Here is a 24,318-nt window from a genome sequence, read left to right as displayed (position 1 = left end):
AGCGGTTCTTCGAAATCCCAAAGAGCCCACAAGCTCAGCCAGTTTGGAGACAAGGAGAGGAACTGTAGCTCGGTTAGTGGTAGAGCATCTGCTTGGCATACAAAAGGTCTCAGGTTCAATCCCTGGCAGCTCCAACAGCCAGCGTGGTGTAGTGGTTAAGAGCGGTGGACTCTAATCTGGAGAACCAGGTTCCATTCGCCACTCATCCACATGAAGTCTGCTGGGTGACCTTGGGCTAGTCACAGTTCTCTCCGAACTATCTCAGCCCCACCTACCTCACAAGGTGCCTGTTATGGGGGGGGGGAGGTGATTTTAAGCCATTTTGAGACTCCTTAAAGACAGAGAAAAGCGGGGTATAAAAAAACCAATTCTTCTTATTCAGTTTAAGGATTTGGAGCAGGTGATTTGAAAGACCTCTGCTTGAGACCCTGGAAAGCCACTACCAGTCTGAGTAGACAATACTGAATTTGATGGACCCAGGGTCTGATTCAGTATAAAGCAGCTTCATGAAACCCCTCCCTTGTGTGAGTGTTGTGCAGTCAAGTCGCTTCCAACTCATGGCTATGAATCAATGTCCTCCAAAACGTCCTATCGTTAACAAGCCCTTCCTTGAGGGTCTACATACAAGGCTGGTAATTTGCATTAATCCTGATATATCACAAAGTTTGCAGAGGTGTTCTCTTCCCAGGTAATTCCCTTTATACCAGAGTTACAGGGCCTGCGAGGTACCCCGGTAGATTTTAGGGTTTTAAAAAATAAATTATGGTCTTATGATTTTATCATGCTTTTCTGTTGCTCTTGTTCTGCTGGGTTGTTGGTTTTTAATGGCAGCTGGGTTGAGCCTTTTTAAAAACTAAATGGGCCAGATTTAATTTGAATTTTTAATTGCTGTACTTGCCTTACGTTGTAATTCACTTTGATCAGTTTCTCTGAAGAGGCAGCACATACATTTCCTAAAGAAATAAATGAGCCATATAAAGAGGGCAGGGCTTCGCTGGACAATCTCTAGGGACAAACAGAACAAGAACCATTGTCCCCAAGTTATGCTGGACACAGGCCTCCTAAGGCTTTCAAGGAAAGCAATGACACGTCAAATGGAGCAGAGATGTTTACTGGAAGCCAAGACATCTGATCCAAGGTCAGTGGGACAGTCAAGTGAGATCTCTCTCCTGAGACAACATTCAAATCAGAAGCGTGCAAACCTGCAAAGCTCACATATCTCTTCCTCAGACCCAAATTCAGATGGTTCCACAATAGCGACAAATCACATGAGTTGGAGCGTGCCTGTAACATTTAGATAATCCAGACACCGCTTTACACAGACCTGCATACTGGCACAGATTCACATGTGGAACAAACAAATGACCAAAACTGACCATGACTAGATTTAGGATCTGGGTATCTCTCCCTAGACTTCTTTGTCTTGCAAATGCCTCTAGTGTTGTGTACTTTGGGCATGTAAAAAGCCTTTTGTTTACTCTGGAATGTTAAAAATTGCCTTTGGGAACTAGAATTATTTTTCTCCCCCTTCCAAGCTGTTGCTATCCCTGTAAAGGAGGAATCCTTTTTGTGACTGTCGTGGATTTATTTACAAGGCCCATTACTGTCAGGATTTAGTTTTTCTATAGCACTGTACGGTGGTTACTGCTCTCCGCATATATTGCCTCAGACATCTTTACAACAACCCTGTACGGTAGGTTCAGAAAGGGAGAGGCTGAATTAAAGAACAACAGCTTGCCTATCAGCTCCCTAGTCAGTTCCTGAGCTCATTTTGTGTAGTCCTTCTGTATGTTAGATAGTCTAGCCTGGATGAAGTAGGTATCTCTGAAGAGTCTGGAGCAGGCCCTGTCTTGGCACCTGCTTTTAGTTTCACGATCCCTTTCAAAACAATTTGTACAGAGCTTGGGGGAACTAAAGACTCTTAGTACAGTCTGTGCTGGGTGTGTGTATCTTTTCTGACTGGTCTTGATGTCCTTTAGGAGGCCAACGGCAGGACTTGACTTTTAGTGATCACTTTTTGGAGCTGCGGCTTTCCCTTCCCCTGTAGTGGCCCTAATAGCCCAGATTAGCCCCATCTCATCAGAACTCAGAAGCTAAGCAGGGTCAAACACGGTTGGTACTTGGATGGAAGACCACCAAGGAAAATGAGGACTGCTGTACAGAGGAAGGCAACGCCAAACCACCTCTGCTCATCTCTTGCCTTGAAAACCCCATAAGCTGGAATTTCACGGGGGTTGCCATGAGTCGGCTGCAGACTTTCGGCACTCTTCATCTTCCCTTCCCTACGTGCCACTTAAAATCACACCAGCTGTCACAAGAAGCCCGGAGTCACTTTCCAAGACGTTTGAGAGCCAAATCAGAAACATGAAAAGCCACTCCTATGTCAAAAAGCGGGCTCCATAATAATTATTTATTTCCTTTATTTATATCCCTCCTTTCCCCCCCCAACCGGGACCCAAAGCAGCTTATACAGTTATCCTCTCCCCACAACAACCCTGTGAGATAGTTGGATCTGAGTCCAGTAGCACCTTAGAAACCAACTAGATTTTCATGGCATGAGCTTTCATCAGACGCTGTGTCTGACGAAGGGAGTGTTGACTCTTGGAAGCCTACACCCTGGAACTCTTAGCGGTCTCTAAGGTGCTATTGAACTCAAGTCTAACTGTTCTACTGCAGTCCAGCATAGCTAACCACAGAAACTGCCTGTGAAATAGGTTAGGCTGAGAGCGTGTGACCGGCCTAAGGTCGCCCAGCAAGCTTCCGTGGCTGAGTGGGGATTCGAACCAGTTTGGTGTAGTGGTTAAGAGCGGTGGTTTGGGGTGGTGGACTCTAATCTGGAGAACCGGGTTTGATTCCCCACTCCTCCACATGAACAGCAGAAGCTCATCTGGTGAACCGGGTTGGTTTCCGCACTCCTACCAGCTGGGTGACCTTGGGCTAGTCTCTTAGAGCTCCCTCAGCTCCACCTACCTCACAGGGGTCTGTTGTGGGGAGGGGAAGGCGATTGTAAGCTGGTTGGATTCTTCCTTAAGTGGTAGAGAAAGTTGGCATATAAAAGCCAACTCTTCTTCTCCCAGATCCTAGTCCGACACATGAACACATGAAGCTGCCTTATACTGAACCAGACCCTTGGTCCATCAAAGTCAGTACTGTCTACTCAGACCAGCAGTGGCTCTCCAGGGTCTGAGAGGTCTTTCACATCACCTACTTGCCTAGTCCCTTTAACTGGAGATGCCAAGGATTGAACTTGGGACCTTCTGCATGCCAAGCAGCTGCTCAACCACTACACCACGCTGCCGCTCCATAAAAGCATAAACTAGAATAAAAATGAGTTTAAGGCACCACAAGGTCTCCTGTTTGTTGTTATGAGCAAACAGACGCACTAGGACACCAGGCCGGGAAGAGTAAGAAGGTGCTGAATTTTACCCACTCTACAGGCCGTTGCAAGACCAAGAGCATCACAACCCCCACCCTCCCTTCCCCAGAAGGCTGAAGGGTTCGCCTTTGAGGGCCGGCTCTCGAGTCATCTGAGGTTAGAACGTCTGCAGAGATGGACCGGGCTTCCTGTTAACCACAGACCAGAACAGCGAGAAGTTAATGATGGCAACGGTAACGTAGCAACGCGTCACCGAAACCATCTCTCCAGATAACATCAGACACCCGCCTCCCCCTCCCCTTCATCATACAATTTTCCCAGCCCTTGGGTGTGTGTGTGTGGGGGGGTGGAGAACAGCTTAGCAACAGCACTGGAGAGTCTTGATAAAAATCTTTGACGAGATATTTAAAACTTTACACAAAGTCTTGAGGGATGCCGAGCTGATGGTAGCACGTTCTTAAAGAGGAAAATCACCCCCCCTTTTCCCACCCACAAAAACACCCCCACAAAGGATATTCTTTTTATTGGTTGAATACACAGACCCTTCTGGACAGGAGAAAACAGGCCTGGGTTTTTTTCCCCTCTCTCTAAAGTCTCTTTTTCAAGTAAGAATGCATTTTCCGTTAGGCGACGAAATTAAGAATTTCATCTCCCTCAAATCTCTTGGAAGTTCATATCTGGATTCTCTCCAAGCGTTGATTCACTCGGCGTCCCTCCTCCCCCTGCCCCAGCTCCCAGGAGCTTAGGATGGTACCCGCCGGGAGACTTTATCCTCACAACAACCCTGCGAGGTAGGTCAGCGCTAAGAGTGAGCGACTGGCCACAGAGTTTCCTGGCAGGGCAGGAACCCGAGCCCGGCCGAAGCAGCCGCCCCAGTCTGAGCCTGTCCATGGCACCGTGAAAGCAAACCGGAGACCAGAGAGTTAAGCCAAAGGCGCCCATGCGAGTTTCCAAACGAACCAACTTAAAGAGAAACCAGGCGAAGGTCTAATGAGGCGATCTTGGATGCAAAAGGGTTTATTCTCACTTCCCCCCCCCCACAAGCCAATTTTCTCTAAATTTGTTCCTTGGCATCCACAGAATGTGCTGCTTTCAGCAAATCCCAACTACCATAAAAAAAAAACTGGATGTAATTTGGGCGCAGGGGAGGGAGGCATGTGAAGATTTCAGCCCACACAACCTCCCTGCTTTTCTCTCCCACACTCCTGGAGTACAGTACAGCTGTGCGCAGGGGCAAAAAGAGCAGACCCAAAGAGGGGGGCGGGAGACTTTCCCTTCCAACTCTATGATTCTATTAGAGCCGTTCCTCAGTGGAACAGGCTTCCTCGGGAGGTGGTGAGCTCTCCTTCCCTGGAGGTTTTTAAGAAGAGGCTGGATGGCCATCTGTCAGCAATGCTGATTCTATGACCTTAGGCAGATGATGAGAGGGAGGGCATCTTGGCCATCTTCTGGGCATGGAGTAGGGGTCACTGGGGGTGGGGTGGGGGAGGTAGTTGTGAAATCCCTGCACTGTGCAGGGGGTTGGACTAGATGACCCTGGCGGTCCCTCCCAACTCTACGAATCGACGATCCCCTGGACTTTCCTAGGGCCAGGGGTTCCAGACTGGGGTCCCCAAAGCCCTTGAGATCGCCCTAGGTTGGCCCCGCCACCACGATCTCCCCAGCCTCGGTTCTGAACGCGGTAGGGTGGGAAACGGAGGGGTGGGGTGGGGTGCGACAGGGCGCGCAAACCCCACTAAGGTTTCAGCCCCCCCACCCCCGACAGAGCCAAAAACGCACACCAACGCAGCGGTGCCATCCGATCTCCCCTGGGCAAGGAGGGAGGAGAGCGCCCCGCCGGCGGATCAAACGAAACCAGCCGCCGCCCCGTCGAGGGGTCACCCAGCAGTCACGGGGACGGGCGGGGAGGGGAGCCGTTCCGGGCGCGCCTCTCCCGGGAAGCGGGGCGGCCAAAAAGGCTCGGGGGGGGGGGTTGGCCCGGGATCCGCCGCTCTGGGGATGCGCATTTCCCCCCATCTGAATTTTAAAAAAAAGGGGGGGGGGATTAGCCCCGTTCGCAAAAGTTGATACGATTTATTTTTAGATGGAAGGGGGAGGGGGGGGAGTCCACGTAGGGTTCATTTAGAAATTTTAAGCGTGGGGGTTTTTTTTAGTATTATTAGTATTGGATGTTGTTTTATAAATAGGTCCAATTGAGAAAATTAAAAAAAAATTATTATTGAAAAAAATTGATATGACTTCGCAAAATTCTGCCTGGGGGGGCTGATGGTAGAGTTTGGAGAATTTGGCTGGGGGGGGACGCGCATTTAGGGAGCGGCGGATCCAAAACGCACGGCCGCTTGAGCCTCCTGCCTTCCCTGTTCCAGCCGGGATCCAGCCAGGATCGAACGCACGGCCGTGCGTTCGATCCTGGCTGGATCCCGGCTGGAACAGGGGAGGAAGGAGGCTCAAGCGGCCGTGCGTTTTCGCCCCAAGGCAAAACCTCCGAGAAGCCCCCCCCCCCCCGCCGCCCCCAGTCCCTCGAGCAACGGACCCCACTCACCGGGAGAAGGGAAGGGCTCCGCGTCGACTTTCTCCGTCTTGATGAGGGTCAGGGTGGGCTTCAGGTCCACCGCCGCCTTCATGGCGAGGGACGGGGGTGGGGGGGCTGCTGCCCGGGACGGCTCCTGGGGGGGGGACCCCCGGCTGGGACGCCTCCCCGCCCCCCGCCTGGCTGCTGCGGGCCGCCTCTCCTCCTCCTCCGGCGCGGCCCGACGGGCTCGGGGGTCTCTCGCCTTGGGGGCGTTTGTGGCGCGGCTCCGGCCTCCCCTCTTGCCCGTTCCCCAGCCGAGGAGCTCGCCGGGCGGCGGCGGAGGGGAGGAGGGAGGCCGGGGGGCCGGCCCCTGCGCCGTGACAGCCGGCCGGGGGAGGGACGCGCCGCCCCTCCGCCCCCGCGGCCCGCTTCAAAAGCCCGGCCGCCCGGCGGCTGCCTCCGGGGCCGGCGCGCCGGGGATGGATGGATGGAGGGGGGGGGGGGAGAGAAGGAAGGCGCCTCCGCGGCCCTCCGCGTCGAATCGGCTCTGCCCCCGGCTCCGGGAAGGGGGGGTCTCCACTAGCACCAAAAAAAACCTGCTTTTTACCCCGCATTAATTGATCCGGAGTAAGAACCACGGAGTTGTCACGCCCGCGATCAAACAGCTGGGGGTGGGGGAGAAGGGAGGCCGGAAGGAGAAGGAGCAGCCCTTTAGCCGTCCGGATTTGAGGTCTGAAAAAGTGTATTCATCTCCAAGGGAATGACGCTCCCTAATACTATCAACCTGGATGGCCCAGGCTAACCTGATCTGTTAGATCTCAGAAGCTAAGCACGGGAGGCCCTGGTTAGTACTTGGGCAGGAAAGTCTAGGAGAAGGGAGGCCGGAAGGAGAAGGAGCAGCTCTTTAGCCGTCCGGATTTGAGGTCTGAAAAAGTGTATTCATCTCCAAGGGAATGACGCTCCCTAATACTACCCACCTGGATGGCCCAGGCTAACCTGATCTGTTAGATCTCAGAAGCTAAGCACGGGAGGCCCTGGTTAGTACTTGGGCAGGAATGTCTAGGAGAAGGGAGGCCGGAAGGAGAAGGAGCAGCCCTTTAGCCATCCGGATTTGAGGTCTGAAAAAGTGTATTCATCTCCAGTGGAATGACGCTCCCTAATACTATTACGGATCCCGTGGACTGCCCAAAAAACAAATCAGTGGGTTCTAGATCAAATCAAGCCTGAACTGACCCTAGAAGCTCAAATGAATAAACTGAGGCTGTCGTATTTTGGCCACGTCATGAGACGACAAGAGTCACTGGAAAAGACAGTCATGCAAGGAAAAGTTGAGGGCAGCAGGAAAAGAGGAAGACCCAACAAGAGATGGATTGACTCAATAAAGGGAAACACGGCCTTCAATTTGCAGGATCTGAGCAGGGCTGTCAAAGATAGGACATTTTGGAGGACTTTCATTCATAGGGTCACCATGAGTCGGATGCGACTTGACGGCACTTAACACACATACACAATACTATTAACCTGGATGGCCCAGGCTAACCTGATCTGTTAGATCTCAGAAGCTAAGCACGGTAGGCCCTGGTTAGTACTTGGACAGGAGACCACCAAGAAAGTCTAGGATGAGCAGGAGGACACCTTGGCCATCTTCTGGCTATAGAGTATAGGTCACTGGGGGTGTGGGGGGAGGACTAGATGACCCTCGTGGTCCCTTCCAACTCTAGGATTCTGTGATCACTATACAGAGGAAGGCAATGGCAAACCACCTTTTTTAGTCTCTTGCCTTGAGACCCCTACTGGGTCGCCATAAATCAGCTGCAACTTGATAGCACTTTACACACAATATTATTAACCAGTCCCTCCCAATTATTATTCCTTATGTGCCCCTGGTCTGTATGGAGGAAGCTCCCAGAGCCTCTTGAAGACATGAATCTGCTTTCTACTGAATCAGACCCTTGGTCCATCAAAGTCAGTATTGTCTACTCAGACCGGCAGTGGCTCTCCAGGGTGTCAGGCAGAGGTCTTTCACATCACCTACCTGCCTAGTCCCTTTATCGGACATGCCGGGATTGAACCTGGGACTTTCTGCCCTGATTTGAGGTCTGAAGAAGTGTATTAACCTCAAACGGAATGATGCTCCCTAATACTGTTAACCTGGATGGCCCAGGCTAGCCTGATTGGTCCGATCTCAGAAGCCAAGCAGGGTCGGCCCTGGCTAGTAGTTGGACCGGAGACCACCAAGGAATACAATAGCCATGCAGATTAGCTTTGGATTTCACACATTAACAGATCACTTCAGGATACAATGGTTCCATATTAACATACCACACCCTCATTAGCACATTATCTTGATACTTACAGGACAATGGTTAGCACATTACCTTTGTTACTTTTTGCAGGACAATGATTCAGGTCAAACCCAACCCCTTTCTGACTATATATTACTCTTCCTACACACTTGACACTGAGAGACACTGTCCTTCAGTGTTACTCCTCTGAAGATGCCGGCCACAGCTGCTGGCGAAACATCAGGAAAGAAAATACCAAGACCACAGTTACACAGCCCGGATAACCTACAAGAACCAATGAACTCTGACCATGAAAGCCTTCAACAATATTTTGACCACCAAGGAAGTTTAGGATCACTATGCAGAGGAAGACAATGGCAAACCACCTCTGTTAGTCCCCTGCCTTGAAACACATACTGGATCGCCATAAGTCAGCTGCGACTTGACGGCACTTTACACACAATATTATTAACCAGTCCCTCCCAATTATTATTCCTTATGTGCCCCAGGTCTGTATGGAGGAAGGTCCTGGGGCCTCTTGAACTCATGAAGCTGCCTTCTCCTGATTCAGACCCTTGGTCCATCAAAGTCAGTATTGTCTACTCCAGTCATGTCCAAAGTCCGGCCCAGGGGCCAATTGCGGCCCCTGGGCCAGTTTAATACGGCCCCCCAGCCTGTTTTGCAGAGAGAGAAAAGGGGACGCGTGGGGGTTGCGCCTGTGCTTTGCATCCCCAACCAAGGGGGAACATTTCTAGTGACATTTTTGTATCCAAATCCCCACCATCTTTTAGCCCAAAAGGAAAAAGGTGGGTTCCCCCACACCCCTCCCATCTTAATTTACAATATCCATAAGAACATAAGAAAGGCCCTGCTGGATCAGATCAAGGTCCATCAAGTCCAGCAGTCTGTTCACACAGTGGCCAACCAAGTGCCTCTGGGAAGCCCACAAACAAGACAACTACAGCAGCAACATCCTGTCTGTGTTCCAAAGCACTTATAACAGGCATGCTCCTCCTCTGATCCTGGAGAGAAGAGGTACGCATCATGACTAGTATCCATTTTTACTAGTAGCCATGAATAGCCCTCTCCTGCATGAACATGTCCACTCCCCTCTTAAAGCCTTCCAGGTTGGCAGCCATCACCACATCTTGGGGCAGGGAGTTCCACAATTTAACTATGCTTTGTGTGAAGAAATACTTTTGTCCGTTTTGAATCTCCCACCCTCCAGCTTCAGCAGATGACCCCGCATTTTAGCCAGAGCAGTCTTGATCAGGGAAATGGCATGGGAACAAAACGTGAATCCCTCATCTCCATGGCATAGCCTCTAATCCATATTAGGCCCATCCTCGGCTGCTGTTCGAAGTTAAGGAGCTTTGGCAATTTCTCAACCTAACCCACCTCACAGGGTTGTTGTGCCATGTATGCCATTTCCAGCCATTCATGTCTCCCTGAAGTCCTTAAAGGAAGGGTAGGATTAACACGTGCTAAAAATTATAAGTGTGCCCACTGTAAAAGGAAAAGCCCTATTCCATCACTCCAATTATGGGTTTCAGAGGCTGGTTAAAAACATAATTGTACACACAGTTTGCAATGAGGGTAGTGAAATGGGAAGAAGACTATCCTCCTGCTATTCCAAAAATATTTTGCATGTCGCAATACTTGCTTATAACAGGACTGGGGGGGGGGAGTATTAATAACAGGTATTGCACTATTGCCCTTACCTGGATGGCCCAGGCTAGCCTGATCTCGTCAGAAGCTAAGCAGGGTCAGCCCTGGTTAGTATTTGGATGGGAGACCACCAAGGAATACCAGGGTTGCTGTGCAGAGGAAGGCACTGGCAAACCACCTCTGTTAGTCTCTTGCCATGAAAACCCCAAAAGGGGTCACCATAAGTCGGCTGCAACTTGAAGGCCCTTTACACACAGATATTGCACAACTGCCCTGACCTGCCTAGCCCCAGGCTAGCCTGATCTCATCAGATCTCAGAAGCTAAACAGGGTCAGCCCTGGTTAGAATTTGGATGGGAGGCCTCCAAAGAATACCGGGGCATGATACAGAGTCAGGCGATGGCAAACTACCTCTGAACCTCTCTTGCCTTGAAAACCCTATGGGGTCGCCATAAGTCAGCTGTGACTTGAGAGCACACACACTCACACACACACACATTGCACAACTGTTTGCTTTTTCAGATGGGCCAGCTTGGCTGCGTTCAACTTCTGACTACTTTGGAAACAACCCAGAGGTACTACTGGAGAATGCATGAAAAAGAAGTACATGGAAAAGAGTCAGTCTATTTCCTGTTGTTACAAAACAAAACAGAAACAGAAATAACAACCCTACAAGCCTCTATTTTATCATCTTTCCAGTTTGATTTCTTGCCTCGGGGACCGTGCGCTATTAAACGCTTTGGAAGATTTCTTATCTTTACGTGGATATTCCCCCCCCCAAAAAAAAAGTCACAGCTGATTTATGGCAACCCCATAGGGTTTTCAAGGCAAGAGACAGGTTTGCCATTGCCTGCCTCCACCGTCAAGGTCCTGGTATTCCTTGGAGGCCTGCCATCAAAATATTTGCAGGGTCGAGGCTGAGAATGTGTGACTGGCCCAAGGTCACCCAGCAAGTCTTCATGGCAGAGGATTCTCTGGGGATTCGAACCTGGGTTTCCCAGATCCTAGTCTGACACTTTAACCACTACACCACACTGACTCTCTTATGTGGACTGGGAAAACATTAATGAGGGAATTGTTATGGTATACACTATGAAATTACCCTTTTCTTCCTTCAAGCATTTCATTCTGGGTTGTATTCCAGCATCACCACCACTTGCTAAGGCAACATCATTGTGCTCTATCTGTCCATCACATTTTTACCCTGCCCTTCTTCCAAGGAGATCAGGGTGGCGTCCACAGTTTATCCTTCCTAATTTTCATCCTCACAACAACCCTGTGAGGTAGGTCAAGCTGAGAGAGAGACTGGCTCAAGCTCACTCTGAAAGCTCCGTGGAAGTGTAGGGGTTTGAACCCAGGTCTCTCCAGGGTCCAAGTCCAACCATTCATGGCCAAGCACATAAATCACTGTATTGTTAGTCTACTTTCGTGGGCTGAAGACTTCCTATGATCTAGCCAATAAGGAGAGCATTACTTACAACAGATGAAGTCACTCAGAGAAATTTAATTCCATATGGAAACTACATTACCAATTATTGAAATTTTGTGGATCCTTATTTTCTACTGACTTAGAAGAAACCCTCCTCCCTTCAGTCTCTTTCTTTACTGTGTTCAAGATTGGAGGGACAGAAAACTGTGGCAGGAAAGGGGCTATGAAGGACATCTATGTATGAGATCACAGGCCAACACAAATCCACTTAAGATGATCAAAGGGGGGCAATATGGGGGCTTAAGAATTATGCACAGGATGGAGAAAGTTGTAAGAGAGAACTTCTCCCCTCCTCTCTCATCATACTAGAACTTCCAGACACTCAACAAAGTTGATGGGAAGTAGTCTAGACGAAAAAGGAAAAACTTCTTCACATGATGCATAATTGACATGTGGAACTCACTGCCACAAGATACAGCAGCTGTGATTTGCTTAGATGACTTTAAAAAGGGATTACACAAATTCATGGAGGACAGGTCTTTGTCAACAACAACTATCCATGATGGCTCAGTAGATGGCTGCCACGTTCAGAGGCAGTCTAGCTTCAAATTCCAGTCACTGGGGAGCAATAATAAAGGAAGGCGTCAGCCTCCATGCTTGCAGGCCTTCTGGGGACACCTGATTAGCCACAGAGGGAAACAGGATGCTCCATTAAATGGACCATTGATCTGCTCCAGTAAGCATTTCTCAGTTCCTATGTTCTTGTTAGTTATGCCTTCTCTTTGCAACATCCATGGCGAGGGAGTGTGCCTTTGGGTGGCAGTCTCAGACCGATGGATTGGCTGCATGGCACCTTAGCAACCTGGTTTTTGTCCAGCCTGGAAAATATCCCTCTGTTGGAAGGCTTTCTCCAACCAATTTGCTGGCATTAATTGCTAGCCGGTTTTAGTGGGCATTTGGATATTCTTTTTTGTTGTTGCTGAATGTCGTGAGATTGACCTTCCGAGTTTTTTTTTTTAAAATGTCTTGCTGATTGCAAGCCACTTTGTACTTCAGATAAGGTAAATGCACATGAACTCATGAAGTTGCCTAATACCGAATCGGACCCTTGGTCCATCAAATTCAGTATTGTCAACTCAAATTGGCAGCAGCTCTCTAGGGACTCAAGCAGAGGTCTTTCACGTCACCTGTTCCCTTTAACAGGAGATGTCAGGGATATAATTTTTTTAAAGAAATATGTTTTTTTGTGGAAATCCCATACATGGTACTATTTGTTCTACATCTGCATTTTGGTGGAGAAAGGGAAAAAAACCAACACCCTTTGAATAACAACCAAAACATTAATGACACTAAAGAGATATGGCGCAAAGGTATTACAGAGGGCATAATCTAGAGAAGGGTATGAGATGCTTATTCCAAATGAATCAAATGGTAGCAACTGGTTTTTTTGTCCTTTGGAAGGGGTGTTGAGTGTTGAGTGTGCAGTGCCAAACGCAATCCCCAGTTTGTGAGTCTGTCACAAAATATGTGAGATCTGCCTCACACCTGCACTTTACAAATATCATTTCAGGGGGAAAGTCTTGGGTTGCACATCAAATATTTTATTGTTACTGAGACCACAAACGGCAAAACACAGATAGGAACATCTGACTCACAAAAGCATCAATTACTGGCAACAATGTAAAAAAAAAATAACAACCTGGTGGTTTTTTTCCTTTTCTTCTTCTTGTGGTTCTCTCACCGAGAGTACCTTACCTTCTCATTTTGTACAAGCAGGCTGGTTTTGCTTAGTTAATAAACAGCCTTTATGTATGAAACTAAGTTTTGCTATCACATTTTATTATAAAATCCCATTCTGCAGTTTTATACAGGAGAATTGTCTGTCTGTCTAACAAAAAGAAGAAGAGTTGGTTTTTATACCCCACTTTTTCCTCTACCTTTAAGGAGTCCCTTCTCCTCCCCACAACAGACACCTTGTGGGGTTTGGTGGAGCTGAGAGAGTTTGGCGAGAACTGTGACTAGCCCAAGGTCACCCAGCCGGCTTCATGTGTAGGAGAGGGGAAACAAACCTGGTTCACCAGATTAGAGTCCGCCGCTCATGTGGAGGAGTGCGGGATCAAACTCGGTCCTCCAGATTAGAGTCCACCGCTCTTAACCACCACACCATCATAGCTGTTATTTGCCACCCTATCTTGAGTATGTCACATGATCTCTTTCCAGGCCTCCAGTTCCCCGCAGAAAATGCTTATGAAAGGCCTCGAGGTTTGCAGGTGAAAGGGAGAAGTGATTCTGTTTCATGGGAAATGAAATTTGGAATGGAAAAAGGATAACTCCAATAAGGTCAGTGACGGAGTCAGTGGCAATATGTGGGATTTGTTTGTATCTCTTTTTCATGCTCATTCATTTTTTTTATAACGATGGTGTGGCAAATACCTAATAAAGGTGATGATGATGTTCATTCATTGGATTTTTTTTTTTAATAATTTTGTTCCGCTGCCTCCCTCTTCCACCAGTCAGGTTTTGGTGAAGCTGGCAGATGGAAGGGATACCTGCCTGGAAGCCAAGAGATTGCAAAGGAAAAGATGGGCACAGAGCTGCCAACTTTTTTAATTGCATATGCTTCTGTGCCTTCAACAACATCTGGACCTACTGCCCTTACTGGAGCATCATGCTTCTCTCCAGGCCTTGAACAAGCTCTGTTGGTCTGTGCAAATCGAGACGCCATTTAGAGACCCCGGAGCAGGCCGGCCTCCTTTCTTTCTAGTCGCTTGGCAGCCTTGCGTGTGTGTGTAGAAGAAATCATTCCCCACTGAAAGTCAAAGAAACAGCTGCCTTTAGGCACGACTCATTACACTGCAGGCTTGGGAGGAGAAAGCATGATGCAATTTCCACAAGTCTTCTGGAATGTTGTAACTTCCAGGGCTATGAATGAGCACTTACGCAAACGCATGCACGGTCCTTCCCCTCGCAGTGGGGAATGGTCTGTTGCGATGACCAGAGAGGAGGGAGGAAGAGGTGGGCCCTGTTGCGTAGCCACCTGCAGCCTCTATACGAGAGCGACGATGCAGTCCAAGAGCATCTGTGGTCCCAGGGGCAGGAACAAAGCCCCATGCCTCATGTTCAGTGGTGTTCGGCGCCCCAGAATGAGCACCTTCCCCCCACAGCCAACAACAGTGCTTGGAGCAAAAGACAAAGCCAGGGCCTCGGGAACCCTGCCTGTCGAACAGCTGAGTGGTCGGCCTGGGCTGTCAGCGGCACCCCCCTGGAGGAGGTTCTCACGGAAACAACTGCCAGCAAGCACAGGCGGAGAGTCCAATGGGAGGGCGCAAGAAGCCGGAGTGGCAGGAAGGTGCAAAGATCAGTGCTGGAGAGCCGGAATTCCACATCTTTCTGTGCTACTCGAGGGAGAAAGTTTAGGGTGTGTGGAAAAAGGATCTCCTCCGGCTCCTGAGCTGGAACACACATCCAGGTCTCCATCTTTTCAATGGCCCTGCTGCTTCTCCTGAGACTGTAGCAGGCTGTAATGTAACACCAGAAACTTTTTCTGCCATTAAGCTTCAGGCGTGGGGGGGGGGGGAGAGCCTTGCTAAATTGTTGCATGCCAAGTTGTAAAGATGCAGGAGCAGAGGGAGAAAGGAAGGAAGGAAGGAGAAGAAGAAGAGTTGGTTTTTATATATCGACTTTCTCTACCACTTAAGGAAGAATCAAAACAGCTTACAATCACCTTCCCTTCCCCTCCCCACAACAGACACCCTGTGAGGTAGGTGGGCTGAGAGAGCTGTGACTAGCCCAAGGTCACCCAGCTGGCTTAATGTGTAGGAGCGGAGAAACAAATCCAGTTCATCAGATTAGCATCCGCTGCTCATGTGGAGGAGGGGGGAATCAAACCTGGGCTACTCATAGCTCTCTTTGAGCTCGTTCAGCCTCACTTACCTCAGAGGGTGTCTGTTGTGGGGAGGGGAAGGTGATTGTAAGCCGCTTTGAGACGCCTTAAAAGTATAGAAAAGCGGGATATAAAACCCAACTCTTCTTCTTCCTCTTCTTCTTCCTTCCCTGCAGTACCTTTCTAGCACACTTATCATTGCCTAGATTTCATCTTAACTAGAAGCCCTTTCCATAAATGCCAAAGTCAGGTCTCTCCCGTTGCCCAAACTATATCCCAGATTAAAATCAGGACCACTGATGTTATTCCAGGAGAAAGAGCCAAACTGAAGGGCTTGGTCAAGACTTGGTCATCGATGGAAAGAACTGAGGGGAATGAGCCATGCAATGGAAAAAGCTTTGTGGTGACTGGCAGGTGTGGATCCTCAAAGGCAATGTAAGGAAAAAAGTAAATGGATGTGGCTATACCCTGGGGAGATACCTTTCCAGGGATGTGAAATCATATGGGAAAGTTTCAGATAAATTATATACCAAAGAGCTGGAAGCCATCTTGACCCTGCAGAATGCAAGTCAAAGGGCAGGAGGACACGCTGAGCAATATCAGCCCTTGTGTCAAACATTCGCAGCATGAAACAGTCTTGCTAGATCAGACCAAATTTTCATCAACTCCAATAATGGCCAAACAGTTGAAAATGTAAGAAAAAACTCTGCTGGATCAAACCAAGTCCACCATCCTGTTTCATTCAGTCCCTTGTGAATGTCACTCCGCATGGTTTAGTGGTTAAGAGTGGTGGACTCTAACCTGGTGAACCGGGTTCGATTCCCCACTCCTCCACATGAAGCCAGCTGGGTGACCTTGGGACAGTCACAGTTCTTTCAGAACTCTCTCAGCCCCACCTACCTTGCAAGGTGTCTGTAATGGGAAGAGGAAGGGAAGGTGATTGTAAGCTGGTTTGAGACTCCTTTCAGTAGAGAAAAACGGGGTATAAAAACCAACTCTTCTTCTCCTTTTTCTTATCCTCATCCAGAACCCCTGGCATGGTTTTATGGGTCCTTGGGCCTAGGGTATCCATGCCCATGACCCCCCCAAAGCTTGCTCTCCCCCTTCCTCAATTGCAGGTACACTCTCTTTAGCCCCAACGGTGTCAGTTGGGGGCTCTGTGCCTACTTTTAACCAGGCAATGGAAGATGTTGTCAGGGGATTCCAGGGTCAGTTTCCCATTTCATGATGGGAAGAGGCAATAGACAGTACGATTCTTTCATGTTTTCCTTTCTCTGTGGTGGCCAGTCACTAGAGGACTAACGGTGCCAGCCTCTGATGCCAACCATGCACCCACAGCCCCTCAGCATTCACACCCCTTCTCTCTGCTCCTTCTGTTTCCTCCTCACTCCAGACTTCTCTTTCTCTTCTTGTTCCTCTGTATTATTCCCTTTATTTAGCTCGATACCTTCTCCTGGTCTTATTCCTACTCTCCTGGGATTCTGCTTCTTTCACCTGTCCTTTCCTTTCAACTGCCCTGCTCTTCTCTAGGTTCAAAGTTACATTGTGGAACTCCCTGCCCCAGGACGTGGTGATGGCTGCCAACTTGGAAGGCTTTAAGAGGGAGCATACATGTTCATGGAGGGCTATTCGCGGCTACTGGTAAAAATGGATACTAGTCTTGATGCTAGTCGTAAGAAACTATTCTCCCCAGGATCAGATAATAGAATCATAGAATCATAGAGTTGGAAGGGACCACCAGGGTCATCTAGTCCAACCCCCTACACAATGCAGGAATTTCACAACTACCTCCCCCACACACACCCAGTGACCCCTACTCCATGCCCTGAAGATGGCCAAGATGCCCTCCCTCTCATGAACTGCCTAAGGTCATAGAATCAGCATTGCTGACATATGGCAACCTAGCCTCTGCTTAAAACCCTCCAGGGAAGGAGCACTTACCACTGCCTGAGGAAGTCTGTTATATTAGGTGCTGTGGAACACAGGCCGGATAATGCTGCTGCAGTGGTCTTGTTTGTGGGCTTTTTAGGCACCTGTTTGGCCACTGTGTGAACAAATTGCTGGACTTGATGGGCCTTGGTCTGATACAGCAGGGCCTTTCTTATGTTCTTATGTAAAGTAGGTGAGGCTGAGAGAGCTGTGACTAGCCCAAGGTCACCCAGCTGGCTTCATGTGTAGGAGTGGGGAAACAAATCCAGTTCACCAGATTAGCCTCCGCCACTCATGCGGAGGGGTGAGGAATCAGACCTGGTTCTCCGGATCAGAGTCCACCACTCCAAACCACTGCTTTGACTCTCAAAATCGTATACCCCGAAAATCGTGTTGGTCTCTAAGGTGCTACTGGGCTCGAATCGAGTTCTTTCACTCGATAGATCTTTGCTCTGTGTGTTCCATTTTGCTTCCATTCATCCTTTGGCCTCGTCTGACTGCCTCCGCTTGGCAGTTCAGCTTTTCAAGGCTCAAGCAAGACTCGCCTCGACATGCGTTTGGATTTCTTGGGGTGGTTTTCTTGGACGGCAGTCCTGGCTGCCCAACAATGCCGCTCCTGTTCAGCTTGTTATGCCGCAGAGCCGCCCTGAATAGAATCCATCTAAAATTATAAGCAGGGGCAGCCCCCTAGGCTCAGCGAGATCACAGACCCCATGCCGGGCCTGAACAAAGATCCTGCTATTTCCTAACAATTAGTCCTGGCTAAAAGGACATCTATCTCCTTCCATTAGGAGCACCACGTGCCTCCCAGCCAGGGCATTGTGCGGCTAATTAAATAACACGCCTCTCTCCCCATGCTGGTCTCCTGATTAGCTTTTCTCCATCCTGATTCTTTGTCACGGCAAATGGGAGGGAGCCAACCAGCCAGTCAGCTGCAGTTTCCAAGTCCAGCTGAAGCGTTCCCAATGGTTCCTCTGTTTTGGTTGCCAGGTATTTTCACATCTCTAATAGCTGGTTGTTGTTTTTTTATAATGTGCTGAGTGACGATCCATGTCCTTAAAAAACACACACACACACATAGCACTAGAAGGGTATTCCACTCTCCCATCAGGACTGACCTCAACCCCAAATAAATAAAATTCAGTGAAAATGCAGCAGAGAAAGGAAAGGATCGATTGTTAGATAAGCTGCTCCAGTTTGGTACACCAACCATATGGAATATCTCAATAGCCTTCAAGTTGAATTTTTTAAAATCTTGCTGGGTATTCTGTGATGTATCTCCTCCTCCGCTATACAGTTAGAACTGGGGCTCCCAAACTTATCATCTATTATATACCAATCTGTCACTAAATGTCAGTACTTCCTCTTTGAGCCATCAACAGCTCCTGATATGTTTCGGTTGTTAATCTCAGATATCTCTGGGTCCACCTGGACTAGTAGGTTAGACAAAAGATTTTGCCTTCCAGTAAAGAGACCGAAAGCTGCAAGGAATAGTACTTGGAAAGCAAGCTGTAAACAATTGCAAAATAAGACCTTAAATGAGGATTGGTCCTTAGTGTTTAAGGATGCAAATCGTAAATGTTCACCTCGCTTCTTCCAGATACCCTTCAAAAGAACTTTCTCCTTGCCAGACTATTTCCGCTGGTTAGAAATTCATAAATTCAGATGAGCTTTCTTATTGGTGAGACGTAATGCCCTAGACTCAGAATCAGATTTATTAATACGACAAAGCCATTAAAATATTTGTATCAATTACAAAGTGGGATTAAAAGTTACAGTATCTAAAGGTATGGGATATAGCATACCTTTAATAAATTAGCTAAAAACCTCAGATTAATATAACATTCTCCATTTTAGGTTAAATTGCCAAGCCCCCTCTTTGTCTGATGAATCTTGTATATTGTAGCACAGAATTTAGCTACCGTACTTGTTTCATCGTCTGGGAATGCCCTAAACTCAGCTGAGACACAAGGGCAATACAATAAAATTATTACAGAAGAACGAAAATACCCATTTTGTCTGGATCAAATAGACTCCCTAGCCCACATTGTTTTAGCATGTCCATAAAATAATATTGCACAAAATAAATATATCACTCCCTAGATAAAACAGCTAAAACACTCTTTCTGAGAAGCAGATACTGCGTTGTCTGCTGTCAAATAGATCGGTCAATTGTGTGAGAGATGTGGCAACTTTTCTCTTTATAACATCAAGGAAAAATTCAGTTTTGTCTCCCCTTTTTAAAGTGTGAAGTGGTTGATGGATAGCCAGTGGCTGGTAAATCTAGGGAAAGGAAAGGATCCACGCTCCCAGGGACGATCCCGCTGAAAACGGTGAACACTGACAAAGAGAAATTTCTCCAGCAACAGAACTTGAGAGGACTCTAGTCTTCACAAGGAAAGCGATGATCAGTTGCAAATGTTAGGGAAGAAACAAATACTCCTAAACTTAGATATAATGTAATTTTCTAGCTCTGGCCCAATACTTCTATGGGGATGAATGCTGCAGTTGAGCCCGTCACAGAAACAAAACCAAAGATTTGGTCTGGTCTAAGGTCAGAAGCCATCAGCTGCTGACCACGTTAACAGTTTAGTCTGCTCCTTCCTCCAAAGTTTCAGCTGTGACCTATGGCCCCGGTGGCCTTTACGATTGTTTCTCCTGGGCCTCTGTCTTGCCCAAGAGCTTAGGTTGTATATTCACCTCCAAGAGTGTACAATCTAGTTAGCCAAGTGTAAGATTCTGCAGGCACTGAGGAATACGCTGAGGGTCTCTTATTCAGAAGGAACCAAGAAAAGAACACGAGGCCTAACAGAGTCCTTCATATCCGTCCTCCGGAGAGCCAGCATTGTGTAGTGGTTAAGAGCAGTGGTTTGGAGTGGTGGACTCTGATCTGGAGAACCAGGTTCGATTCCCCGCTCCTCCACATGAGTGGCGGATACTAATCTAGTGAGCCGGGTTGGTTTCCCCACCCCTCCACATGAAGCCAGCTGGGTGACCTTGGGCTAATCACAGCTCTTAGAGCTCTCTCAGCCCCACCTACCTCACAGGGGGTCTTTTGTGGGGAGGGGAAGGAAAGGTGATTGTAAGCCAGTTTGAGTCTTCCTTAAGTGGCAGAGAAAGTCGGCATAGAAAAACCAATTCTTCTTCTTTTTCTTACCCACCCATGAGGAAAACCTCTAGATTTTAGTATCCTGAAACTAATGTAAAATATGAAACTGGCTACTGAACCACCGAGGGACATTAAGCGAACCCCCCCCCCCAAAGTATAAAACATGTAGAGAGAAGCCTAAAACCCGGAGTGTCAAACATAAGGCCCGTGGGCCAGATCGGGCCCCTTAAGAGCTCTTATCCGCCCCCCGACCCAGCCAAGGTAGCCACCCTCCCCTCAGTCTGGGCTGGCGAGGCACGGCAAGGCCCGACCAAGTCACATTTATGTCATATCTGGCCCTTGTAACAATTGAGTTCGACACCCCTGCCTAAAACCATGGAAAGCTGTGGCTTAGAACACAGATGCTAAAGTAGTGTAATATAATAGTAATAAGCATTGAACTCAGATTTGGAAGATTCGGGTTCAAATCTCCACTCAGCCAGCCATGGAGCACACTGGGAGGCCTTGGACTAGACACTCTGAAAATTAACCTATCCCACAGGGTTGTTGTGACGATAAAATGCAGGTAAAGAAAACTATGTACTGACAGAATCCTCTAAAAAGAGCTCGCAGGGCAGTTTGAATGGACTCTGGCTTAACTGTTTTAATAACCCGTTTTAGTTATGCTTTTACTGACACATTTTAATTAATTCCATATTAATATGTTTGTATTTTATTTTATTTATTATTTGTCACCTACCTTGGGTCTTCTCTGTGTTGGGAGAAAAGCAGGTTATACACATGCCCTAAATATTAATGCCTTCCTCAGCTTGTTAGAGGAGGGATGTGATAAAAGCGTAAAGGCTAGATAGCTGTTATTTTTTTAAAAAAAAATTAGGTTAGGTTTTACTTTATTGCGGTACGTAACCAGCATAAATCAAGTGAGACCATTATAGCCCACACACAAAATACACAGCCATCAATACAAAACAATACTTTGCACTATATACCTAAAAAATAACCCCTATAAGACAGAATGCATAATAGATAGATGTTATTTATTTTAAATAAATAAAATAAATATAACATTTGTTACACTCTTAATGGGATTACAGTTGTTGGAACAAATGAATTCATAATCCATCACTAAATCACACGGCCTCTAGTGGTCAAGGCTTGGAATTTTTCTTCTGTTACAAAACACATATAGAGACAGGTTGAATTGATGCATTCTAAGAACTACAACAAATGAAGGCTGAAGGGTTTTGGCTCCTCAAATCCTCCAGATATAAGGCCCTTCCTAGGGTTGCCTACCTCCAGCTGGGTCCTGGAGTTGGGGAGGGGCTGTGGCTCAGTGGAAGAGCATCTGCTTGGCATGCAGAAGGTCCCAAGTTCAATCCCCGGCATCTCCAGTTGAAAGGGACTAGGCGAGTAGGTGATGTGAAAGACCTCTGCCTCTCAGGAGAGCTGCTGCCAGTCTGAGTAGACAATACTGACCTTGATGGACTGAGGGTCTGATTCAGTATGAGGCAGCTTTGTGTGTTCATGTGAGTTCTTACAGAATTATAACTGATCTCCAGACAGGAGAGACTAAAAATGGCATCTGGAGAGGGTGGGCTATATAGCATCACATCCCTGCTGAGCCCCTTCCCCGCCCCGGGCTCTATCCCCAAATCTTCGGGAATTTCCTAATCCAGAGTTTGCAACCATAGCCCTTCTCTATTTTTTAAAGCATTCCATTCCTTTCATTTACAGAGTTATAAGGCAGTGTACACTGGCAGTTTTACACCTAGCAATAAAAATAAACCTGATCCCGCCTTCCAAGGTTCTGGCCAACGAGCACAAAGATATTAAGATGGCTACTACATTACCTGCATTAATTTATGTCTTCTGCCAATGTGTACCAATAGGTGTAGTGGCTAGCTATAATGTTGGATGAGGATCTGGCTGCCCTGACCTGGATGGCCCAGGCTAGCCCAACCACGGCTAATCTCAGAAGCTAAGCAGGGTCAGTCCTGGTTAGTATTTGGATGGGAGACCACCAAGCAAGTCCAGGGTTGCTAAGCAGAGGAAGGTAATGGCAAACCACCTTTGAACATCTCTTGCCTCAAAAACCCTACGGGCTCACCATAAATTGACTGCGAGTTACAACGCTTTCCACCACCAGAATCTGGGATTCCCAGGTTTGAATCCCTACACTGCCATGGGAGCTTGTTGGTTGACCATGGCCAACCAACACAAGTCACTCTCTCTCGGCCTAACCAACCTCACAAGGTCATTGTTGAAAAGGGTAGGAGTCCAGTAGCACCATAAAGACTAACAAAATTTCTGGCAGGGTAGGAGTTTTCCTGAGCCACAGCTCACTTCTTCAGATACATCAAGAATGTGATTCCATCTATCCTTAAGTAGAGAGGAGTGAATTAGACAAACAATGGCAATGTAAATGTAAAAAGCAAGTAAATGACATTAGCAGGTGTAATTGGATTAGGAATGATATGCAGAGGGGTATTAGGCGTGGAGAAATCAGCACTGGTAACGAGACAGGAATCTCAGATCTCTATTAAGTCCTGGAGAATGCATAGTCTTGAGCTTGTTGTAAGGATAAAGTGGCGGATGGCAGAAGGAACATGTAAGCTGCTTCCCATCCTCACTGGGGAGAAAAGCAGGGTAGAAATAAACATAAACAGTAACCAACACACCATGCCCACTAGCGAGATCCCATGCACCATGAAGACATTTCACTTTCAAAGACCCCAACTCAATGTCCAAATCGCAGGAGAATAAAACCATCTAAAGAATGCAGATCCTGACTGGAGCTCTTCATGCTGTGTGTTTTCACCCGAAACGTAGAGGAAAATGAAGACACCCTTCAGGAAGATCCCAGCATCCTCTTCAGAATTCCTCCTTACCAAACCAACATACTTTATCCTGAGACAGTTATGGGAGCCAGTAGAATAACAGAAGCAGAAAGAGTGGGGAAAAGACCAAAGTTTATACAGGTCTCCTTTTTCTAAACTTCCTAAGTGCTTTTTAGAGTGGCTGCCTTGGAGACTCAAACTGGAAACTAACCAGGCCGCCTCTTTCATTTACAAACATTTGAAACATTAATGACCTGAGGAGCCGAGTCCGGACCAGGCTGTAAAACCTCTGCTGCGAGTCTTCATAGATACGGCATCAGTTTTCAAATTTTGTACCTTGAGGGGATGGTTCCCACATCGACTCATCTGCTGAGGTCCACCTAAGCATCTGACTCAGGACTCCGTGTGCTTTGGAGAGGATTCTGAGGACATGTCCAATGCCCTCAGTTAAAACTGGCCCAGTTACGTGTGCCCCCACATTCTGAGATAACCAGATAGGAGGACTTTTCAGTAGTGGTGCATCAACTGAACAATATGTTCCCGACAGCGGTTTATACACCAGGTGAAAACCTCTGTATGTGCACAGGTTTTGGTTAATGCCCTGACCTGGATGGCCCAGGCTAGCCCGATCTCAGAAGCTAAGAAGGGTCCGCCCTGGTTAGTATTTGAATGGGAGACCACCAAGAAAGTCCAGGGTCCTACACAGAGGCAGGCAATGGCAAACTGCCTCTGTTCACCTCTTCCTTTGAAAACCCTACAGGGTTGCCATAGGTTGGCTGCGACTTGAGGGCACTCTATACACACACATTTGGTTTAAATTGCGGGTGGAAAGCTACCGGCTGGATATTAGGGAAACATTTTTTTACAATATGAGTTATTCAACTGTGGAGTCAGCTACCTAGGGAGGGGGTGAGAGCCCCCTCACTGGCAGTCTTTAAGCAGAGGCTGGGCAAATACTTGTCAGGGATGCTCTAGGCTGATCCTGCATTAAGCAGGGGGTTGGATTAGATGGCCCGTATGGCCCCTTCCAGCTCTTATGATTCTATGGTTAACTAAGGCTGCTTTACAATTTCGTGCCCTTATTTTTCAGTGTTTTTTAAATTGCTGATTTAATCAATGTTATAAGCCACCTCAAACACCTTTATGCATTTATTAGATTAATGAATCTATCTTGTACACTTTTATCCCACCCTTTTTCCAAGGAGCTCAGAGCAACACATATGGATCTCCCTTTCCTGCTGTAGCCTCATAACAACCCTGAGAGGCGGATAGGGAGTGACTGGGGATTTGA

At 47.7% G+C, this 24,318-nt stretch overlaps 1 protein-coding gene across 3 annotated transcripts in view; it reads right to left on the bottom strand.

Moving 5' to 3' along the window:
• Window positions 1-24,318, bottom strand: part of ETS1 (ETS proto-oncogene 1, transcription factor) — a 112,704-nt gene that overhangs the window by 61,345 nt on the left and 27,041 nt on the right. The window contains exon 1 of one of the 3 annotated variants that reach the window (XM_056860314.1): window positions 5,919-6,000. The exons of the other annotated variants lie outside the window; for them this stretch is intronic. Coding sequence (XP_056716292.1) covers window positions 5,919-6,000 — 82 coding nt within the window. Of the gene's footprint in view, window positions 1-5,918; window positions 6,001-24,318 lie in introns of those variants that run through there. 3 annotated transcript variants of the gene reach the window in all.

Source organism: Euleptes europaea, chromosome 14 (assembly GCF_029931775.1).
Source record: "Euleptes europaea isolate rEulEur1 chromosome 14, rEulEur1.hap1, whole genome shotgun sequence".
Taxonomy (NCBI): Eukaryota; Metazoa; Chordata; class Lepidosauria; order Squamata; family Sphaerodactylidae; genus Euleptes; species Euleptes europaea.
Note: the sequence above shows the minus strand (reverse complement) of the source record. Positions and strands in the feature narration are given on the sequence as shown.